The 9,631-nt window shown below is 27.5% G+C and overlaps 1 protein-coding gene across 1 annotated transcript; it reads left to right on the top strand.

The window, feature by feature from the left end:
* Positions 1-4,109: 4,109 nt before the first annotated feature.
* On the top strand, positions 4,110-9,077 carry LOC124930623 (probable 3-hydroxyisobutyryl-CoA hydrolase 2). The gene is made up of 8 exons (XM_047470952.1): positions 4,110-4,145; positions 5,847-5,915; positions 6,440-6,503; positions 7,201-7,280; positions 7,853-7,936; positions 8,090-8,174; positions 8,763-8,848; positions 8,940-9,077. Exons 1-8 carry the CDS (start codon positions 4,110-4,112, stop codon positions 9,075-9,077), a joined length of 642 nt encoding a protein of 213 aa, XP_047326908.1.
* Positions 9,078-9,631: the final 554 nt, after the last annotated feature.

A 9,631-nucleotide genomic window follows, 5' to 3' on the forward strand; every position in this document is an offset into this window, starting at 1 on the left:
GTTTATATATCATAACAATAATGATTACGATAACTGTTTCTTATTCTTAAACAAATTTAAAAATTATAGTTAGAATATAAGGAAATAATAGAGCTTAAAGTAATTTTTATAAGAAAATTTAAATAAAACCTTAAGCTTGAAAGAATTTAAAACAAATATAAGGTATCTAAAGTTTATCACATAGTATAATTTACCTTGAGGTTCTGGGGACGAAAATTTGTGTATTTGGTTAAATGATTAAGTGTGTTTGCGAGTTATATGCTTAACTTGCGATGATTAATTGCACTTTTAAAATGAAGCGGAACTCAGCGTTCTAAAAAAAATTAATAGAAGACTAATATTATTTTAAAAAGATTATTACTACAAATTTGATAGATATTAATTGTTTAGAATTGAATTAAACCCAAAACAAATTAATTTAATTCTACAATGAGTCTACGTGCTTTACATTTTTGCAAGCCTGGCCTAATTGAGATTTTATTCGGATATAATTTAGTTAAATAATTTTGTTTAGTAAAAAGTTATAAAAGTATGATTATTGATGAAAATACATAAAAATATTAATAGTTAATGAAAAATATTTCTTATAAAATAATGTATAGAGTTGTAACCCTGAAAAATTCATTTGTATTATTTTCCTTGAAAATTTCGATATTCGAGAATTTTAACATCAATTTGCGTGTCAGAAACTTTCTTTTAAAATAAAACATTATTTAAAATAATTTTTTAAATAATAATTTTTTAAATAATTTTTGACAGCTTTTGAAATTAATTAAAAATTAATTTCGAGGTTAAATTTTAAATAATTCGGAAATTTACCGTAATTAAATCACAATTTGATTTTTTTTTAAATCTTTAGCTTAAATGATTAATTTAAAAGATTATTTATTTTGAAACAGAGTCGCTAGTTAATTTCTTAAAATCAATAAAAGTTGGCATACGTGTACAAACGTATAAACGTATTGAACATCGTTTTCTTTTAGTTCGTAGTTTGGTGATACTTCAGAAAGAGCTTTCGCGCTTCATCCTTTGTACCCGTTTTAAAAACGGTCCCTACTTATAAAATTGGCTTTTGAAAATCGGTTGTGTATTGTTTGAGTTTTAACCAATTATTCTTTCGATCCTAGTAATGTTTCTAGGTTTTAGCGTTATTTAAATAGGTTTAGGGATATTTAAATAGGTTTAGGGATACTTGGTCCTATGTTAAACATCTCAATCCTAGATTAAAATCCTCGGTTAAACCTCTCGGTCCTAGCTCAAGAACATTGGTCGGACCTCTCGGTCCTATTGAAATTATCGGTCTTGGATCTCAGTCCTAGGTTCAAATTTCTCGATCATAGGCTAACAATCTTCGGTCCTTAAGAACACCAAAGTTTTTTTTTTATTTATTTTTAGGTTTGGATTCTTTGATCCAAGGGTTTGGGTAGCTACACAAAACTTTCAGGAATATGTTGATCATCATCTGAAAGTACCAATCAACATGGATGATGATCAAATCATTTAAAACAGTTTGTGATCAAAATTTGAATTTTTGATTTTAAAGCTATTTTGACGAGAAATGAGGTACCAAAACAAGAACATTAGTTGTTCATTTTATCAAGATCAAGAACTCAAAACTTTTAATTATTTTAAATTTTTTTATTTTGATCAAACATGATCGGGATGGATCAAACATTATCCAAATAATTATCCAACATCATTACAATCATGTTGGGATGCTTTCTGGATTGTAATTCAAGAAAATTAGCCCAAGAACAGAAAATACGTTTTTTTTTATTTTTAAAATTTAAATTTAGGTTTTTTATTTTAAGTTGATTGATTGTTTATAACTTATTCAAAAAGTTAATAAATTATCTAAAGATAGATTTCCAACCATAAAACACCATAAACAACAAGCATACAAGTTTATGTAATTTGAAATAAAAAAATTTGAAATTCAAACTATAAATATGAATTAGAAGGTGATTGTAACCTTACCAAGGATTTAAGAACACTCATTGATCATTAGGAAAGATTTTGGGATGCTCAGATTCAAGTTATAAAGCCATATATGAAATTTTCGAAAAATTAGAAGCTTTGAGCTGCAATGGCAGATTTTTAAAAACTTTTGATTTTGAGATGTTATCTATTTCTTTTGGATTGACTCAATGGATGTATTTATAGCATCCCTAAGTCGGTGAAAGTTTCAAGTGGACTAAATCAGCCAAAAGTCATTAATGACGTTTTGACTATTCATGAGTCAACTTGGAGATGTATGGATGAATCACCTCTATATAATTAGCAGAAATGATCACCGAAGTGGGGTGATCATTTCAGCTTTAGAATCATCCAAAAAGGTTGACGGTGGAGGAAGTACCAAAAATAGAAAATCAAAGACGGGTCTTTGATCTTATCTTCTCTAGTGTCGCAATGAAGACGATGATGGCGCTTAAAACGACGTCATTTTGACCGCGTTCGGGCATTCCGTCTAACATCGTTGGCTTTTGGGCGTTCCGTTAGCATCTCAGCTAACAAAGCTAACGTCCGCGTTAGATGTTATCTTGTAGCTCGGGCACGTTCCTTCCGGTACAAGGGGTTAAGTGGGCGTGTTTGGGTGATTGAATGAGATCCCATCGCTCATCCGATGGTCGTGTTCTCGGTTGTAGCTTTCATTTTTATTTTCGGCCACACCTGATTATGATTTTATTTTTATTTTAAAACCTTGAAGGTTTGTTTGAAATTGATTTTTCTTTCACCATTTTAACTTTAATTTTGATCTTTTTAAATACACAAAATATTAAAATAAATATGAAAAAAAATTACCAATTTATTTTATCTATTTTTCATATATTTTTAGGGTTAAATAAATAATTTTCAAAAACTTTTGATTCAAGGCTTGAGATGTTATCTCTTTCTTTCGGATTGACTCTAGGGATGTATTTATAGCATCCTTGAGTCGGTGGAAGCTTCAAGTGGACTGAATCATCCAAAAGTCATTAATGACGTTTTGGTTATTCTTGAGTCAACTTGGAGATATATGGATGAATCACCCCTATATAAGTAGCAAAAATGATCACCGAAGTGGGATGATCATTTCAGCTTTATAATCAGCCAAAAATGTTGACTATGGTGGAAGTTCCAAAAATAAAAAATCAAAGACGTGTCTTTGATCTTATCTTCTCTGGCGTCGCGATGTAGACGATGATGGCGCTCAAAACGACGTTGTTTTGAGCGCGTTTGGGCCTTCCGTTTAACGTCGTTGGCGTTTGGGTGTTCCGTTAGCGTCCTAGTTAACGGAGTTAATGTCCGTGTTAGATGATCTCATGCAACTTGGGCGCGTTCCTTCCGCTACAAGGGGCTACGCAGACGCGTCTGGGTCATTGGATGAGATCTCAGCGTTCATCTGATGGCCCTGTTTTCGGCTGTAGCTTTCTTTTTTATATTCGGCCATACCTGATTATGATTTTATTTTTATTTTAAAACCTTAAAAGTTTATTTGAAATTGATTTTATTTCACCCATTTGGCTTTAATTTTGGTCTTTTTAAATACTCAAAATATTAAAATAAATATCGCAATATTTTACCAATTTTTTTTTCTTCATATTTTAGGGTTAAATAAATAATTTTGGGGTGAAATAGGTACCTCATTCATTCTAAATTATTTATTTTAATTCCTGATTTTTTCTAAAATTATTTTAAGATAAATGAGTATAACATTTATTCTAAATGATTTTATTTTTATTATTTTGATAATTTTTCTTAATTAATTAGGTTTTAAATATTGTAATAATTAGTCTAATTAATTGTTTTAATTGAGTTTTGACCTTAGGGTTAATTATTTTGATTTTATCTATTCAATAATAAATTAAAATAATTATTTTAATTTTATAAATTAGTGTGTAAATTTTTAGTTCTTACCAAAATATTTTAATATAGTTAATAAATTACTTGATTTAATTAATAAAAGAAAAAATAAAACGATATTTTTTTCAAATAACTTAATTAATTATTCAAATAACTCTTACCAAACAAGGACGCTGTATATAATTAAATACACTAGAGGGAAGAAGTGAGTATATATATTTGAGTTTTTTTTATTCCGAAGATAGAGAAAGAGAAAGAAAATAGCAATGTCTATCACATTCAAAAAAGAATTAGATGATCTGGTACGTAATTCACATTTTATATTAGATAAGTTTAAATATTTGTAAATACTTTTAATTCAAATATTTCTTAATCAGACAATTTCTACAAAGAATTAGAATTGAATTAATTCAATTCTAAAACATGAAAGATCGTTCTTATTCTTATAATATTGAGCTTGTTTATGTATTATATATAATATTTATTTTGTGATCTATATATATTTATTTTTTAAATGTCTAGCATTATTCTACACTATAATGCCATTTTGTAAATAAAGGGTTTTTTTTAGTTAAAAACTTGACGTGTTTTAAAATAATGTTTGTGCTATTTGAACTATTCTGATCATTTTTATACTCGAACCCTCAACATTGTTTATTTCAATTTTCATTCCACCCTAATGTTCCAAATCACTATCACATTTATATATGTATTGTTAATTTATGTTAATGCAGGTTTTGTTTGAGGGAATTAATTCTAAAGTAAGAAAGGTGATACTAAACCGACTCGACAAAAGAAATAGTATCAATTATAAAATGGTAATCACACATGCGCGCATTTCATAATTTTCTATTTGTTAAAATGAGTCTCATAAAAAAATTAAATTAAAAGGTAGTTTCTCCAATTTAATAAAAATATCAAAGACTCACCCAATGTAGTTCAACAAAAAGGCTATTAAACAAATCGACTCACTTAAAGTAAATTGAACCAAGACAATTTTGCAACAAGCAACTAAACTAGAATCTTTCCATACTAAAATAAACACTCAAAACATCCTTAGAGTTGTAGTGTCACGATACTTTTGCAAAAGAAGAAATCGATTAATAAAGAAAACTCCACCACTAATAGAAAAGTCGAGATTTTGTATCTTACTATCAATACTAAGACCAACCCAAAAGACGTAGTTTAACATTGAGTTCCTTCCCTAAAACGCGTTCCACCAAACACAATATCAATTGATCACTGGCATTCAAGATTAAGATTTGTATGGATTTAGTTTGATCTCAATCATACCATCATCCTTAGGAAGATGGTATCTACCTTTTAACTTTGTTATTTAAGCTCCTAGATTGAGTAGATAATTTTATCAGTTTCAAGTTAGCAATTTTCTTAACTCTTCTAGTAATTTCGAGTTAGCAATCTCTCACTATCTTAACAATTTTTATATTTAAACAAGATTTTATTTTTTTAAATGCTGCTCAATTTTTATTCAAGGTTTATGATGATTAAAGGAGTTTTGATGTTTTATCTATGAGTCTTAAGTCGTACAATTTTATCACAAAAATGCCTACTCAACTTTATTGTTATGATGAAACTAAAAACTATTGTTCCGTTATTTTTCAAGATTAGCTCTTTTAAATTTAGTTGAAGAGGTATTCGAAAAGAGAAGTGTGTAAGAAATTAAAATATTAAATATTTTTAATTTTATATTGAATTTTGTTATCCTATATATAAATAATTAATTTGTATGAGATTGAGAAGGGATTTGACTAAGAGAACAAAAGTATTAAGATGATGTGGGAGTCATAAATATAAGGTGGTTACCCTTCTCTAGATAAATAATATATGATTGAAAAATAAATTATATTCATAATTATTCTTGGATTTGACTTTGTACCAAATTTGTCTTTAAATTTGGACTAGTAGTGGTTGTTGGGTGGATTGATTAGGTTGTTGAATGGGATGTGACATTTTTATTAACTTAAATTGATAATAATATGCAGGTCTTACAATTATTGAAGAACTTAATGGAATATGAGCTAGATCCTAATGTTAACCTTGTGATGATTAAGGTGAGTTCCATATTACTAGAGATTTTATGTTTTCGATCGGTAGATAACTAAGAAGTTGTTTGACATTGATCCGAGTTTATTTAGGTAATAATTTTGCATTATTATAAATTAAGTGGTTGAAGTTTAGGTACGATAGTTAAACGCTCTACAAATAAGCACAAGTTAGAGACTCTTATGGTTATATATTTTTGCCTTTTGTTTAGGTTTTAGGTTTTAATTACTAAAACGGTCTATTCTAAGTTTGAGGTGAGAACCATGATTTTAAATTTCGTGCTAACTCTTTATAATAATAATAATAATAATAATAATAATAATAATAATAATAATAATAATAATAATAATAATAATAATAATAATAATAATAATAATAATAATAATCGCATTTCCCTCCATCATATCAAGAGTCTTGGAATGGTGTGAGGAAATCCTAATTAAGATTAATAATTAAAAATAAATAAGTTCAAATAATTCCCTTAAAGCTCTAAATAATAATGACATTGGTCATAACTCATAATGTAATGCAGGCAAATGGAAAAGCATTTTCAGCTGGTGGTGATCTTTTATCTATCCTAGGATTAATAACTGCAGGTAATGTAATGTTATACATCTTTTACAAGTTTCACCTATAAAATTCCACAATAAAATTAATAATAAACATAAAAGAATTCTATTTTCTAAGCATTTTATTTGTGATTTATACATCTCCTCCGCTTACTACACATGTGACATATATTAAATTTATTATTCCTCTAGATTGAAACCTATCTATCTCATCCATGAAATTATGTTTTTTTGGATATTTATAAGGTAACAATAATTAAATCTAACAAATTTTAATTAGAAATATTTTTATCTTAGATGATCTTATATAAATTAATGATTCGACAAAGATATTTCGAAACCCAAAATATTATATATGTCCATTTATACGAACTTAGAAGTTAGAAGTTAACTTAATTTGAGTGATTATTGACATGATATTATATATAGTTATCATTTCATTCAAACCAAACATTAGTATACACTATAATAATGTTGTGTTTGTACTTATACATATTACTAGCTAGAGTTTATATTTTAATAAGTTTAGAAATAATAATTTAGTTTTTTTTGGTATTTATACGTAATTTTATGATGATTACTTAATAATCTCTTAATGAGTTTTTATTTTTAATTTTAATTAATTCAACAGAAAATTAATATTGGAGTTATTTTGATTAAATATATTATAGAAACAATTTTTTTCACTAATCCTTTTTTTATAAATTTTAAATTGATTAATCAGGTCATTGGAGTCTTACAGCCAAATATTACTACAAGTGGTTAACATTACTTCACTTAAACATCACATATAAGAAACCATTGGTAAGAGAACACTTAGCCAATATCTATGTTTACTTAATTTTCCTTTGTCATCATAATCATAGGAATAATAACTCATTTTGTTTTCAGATTTGGTAGGAAATCTCTGTTTAGTCACTTCCTTTGATTGTAATATGTAATTTTAGCTTTGTTTAAATTATATTTTGTCATATTTTTTTGGTTAATTCGATCGTATCACAATATATGTTCATGATATGATCAATTAGTGAAAATTATATATTAGCCAACGATGGAGATTAAAAAACTTTAAAATTCGTATAGAGATGCAAAAATAATCTTGTTCTACCATTGATAGAAATTTCTCTATAAAAAAAAACATAATTTTGAAGATTTAAATTTTTTAAAAAGATTTAACTAATAAATGATACCAAATATTAATTTCATATTAAAAGTAATGTAAAGTTACGAGCAAATATTAATGCATGCTTAATAAGTAAAATAAACTTAATTACCTCCCTAATACGGGTTTGTTATTTTGGATTATTTAATAAATTGGTTTTCAAAATTAATAAATAACTCCTTTAACTTAATCAATCCATGTACATTTTGTATAGGTAAACATTGTGAATGGATTCGCAATTGGTGGAGGCGCGACTATGTCTACATTTGCAACATTTCGAATCGTTACTGAGAATACGGTAATGTTTCTACTATAGTTTGAGCAATATTTTAATTTATGTTATTTAATCGTTTCAACTGTAGAGCTGTGATATATTTATATTTGAATCATTTATCGTTACAATTTTAATTTTAATTTTAAATACTTATATCTCAAATTTAAATCTTTACAGATATTTTCATTGCCAGAGATAGCAATAGGTCTTATTCCAAATGTGGGTGCCGGATATATTTTGTCCAGGCTCCCAGGTTACTTTGGTAAGTAATTAGGATAGAGATTTGCTTATTCATATATAACTTAGAATTTTTAAAATAGTCTATATTCCCTTTTGATCTATATATTATGAAAATTTAATTTAATTTCAACTCCAGAAATTGATCAAAAAGGTCTTAAGGTAATGAAATTGGAGATTCAAATATGATCACCTTGACTAATTAACACATTATAAAGGATGATAATTTTCTCAATTATTACTCATATTGCAATTGTGGTGTTGTAAAAAATCATATAGTTCTTATATATCAACCCAAATAAATCACCAAATAATTAGAAAATTACCATAGGATTAGAATTAATTTTAACAATATTTGTTTCCTATAGAAAGTCAAAATCTAATGCATCTATACTTCTCTATGTTCATATAATCAAAGTGACATATATCTTAGTGATTGAATATTGGATCATTCACTTGGTTTGGTAGGGTTCTATATAAATCAAATGATATTCTAAAACACCCCAAATTACCTATAATAGTTTGTTATCATGGTCTAGACAAATTAAAATTGACAGTTTTTGAAAATTGTTAATTTAAAAATGAAAATTTGAAGATATTAATTTGTCCACAGGAGAATTTTTGGGATTGACAGGAGCTAGAATAGATGGGGCTGATATGATTGCATGTGGACTAGCAACTCATTTTGTTCCTTCCAAGGTATTACTATTTATTTAGCTTATTAATTGATTGTAATTTAAGATATTGTTTTGCATCAAAATTCTATATTGAAAATGCTATATTTTGTTAGGATCTTGCTCTTTTGGAGAGTGAATTGGAGGAGATAACTGGTTCATCAAACACATTGAACAACTCCAAAGTTAATGAGACCATTAATAAATATGCTCTTACACCTTCTTTAAAGCAAGACAGTCCACTAAAGAAGTGATTATTCTTTCCTCTTAATTACTTATTAATTATTTACCTTTGAACTTCGATTCTTTCTTTTTTTCTTTATATTATAACTTTGCTTTCTCCTGAACCTGCGGGTGGTGCTGACTTGATCCGAGGTAAGCCTTAGCTTTAGCTTTCGACTTGCCCTTCCGTTTAACACTCGGGATATTATAAGAAAAGTGTCGTGTCGTGGCTCACAACCTTGACTTTGTTTGAGTAGAATTCTTCTAACCTGAATTCCCTTAGAGTCTCCGGACTGGATTACTTTAGCTTCCTTAGGATCTCATTCCTTTATCCCGGACCAATGATTTGAACTCGAGTACATTCCTTAGGATACCATTGTAATGTTGTTAGTTTCGATCCTAGTAGGGAATGTCACGTAAGTTAGACTTGATCATGGAGACTGAATTATGAATGAGAACGTAAAGTCTAACCAAGGGAAAGATTGTTATATGAATTTCGGAAAATCATATAAAATATGGATTCATTATAAGAGTGATGCTAATATATTATAGATAGAATCATAGATAATTTTATACAGACTATATT

Source organism: Impatiens glandulifera, chromosome 3 (genome assembly GCF_907164915.1).
Source record: "Impatiens glandulifera chromosome 3, dImpGla2.1, whole genome shotgun sequence".
Lineage (NCBI taxonomy): Eukaryota > Viridiplantae > Streptophyta > Magnoliopsida > Ericales > Balsaminaceae > Impatiens > Impatiens glandulifera.

Excerpts from the sequence above, each read along its gene's own strand:
- LOC124930623 (XM_047470952.1), top strand. The coding sequence starts at position 4,110 with ATGTCTATCACATTCAAAAAAGAATTAGATGATCTG. Across the intron at positions 4,146-5,846 it reads AAAAAGAATTAGATGATCTG|GTCTTACAATTATTGAAGAA; the intron begins GTACGTAATTCA and ends AATAATATGCAG. Across the intron at positions 8,849-8,939 it reads CTCATTTTGTTCCTTCCAAG|GATCTTGCTCTTTTGGAGAG; the intron begins GTATTACTATTT and ends ATATTTTGTTAG.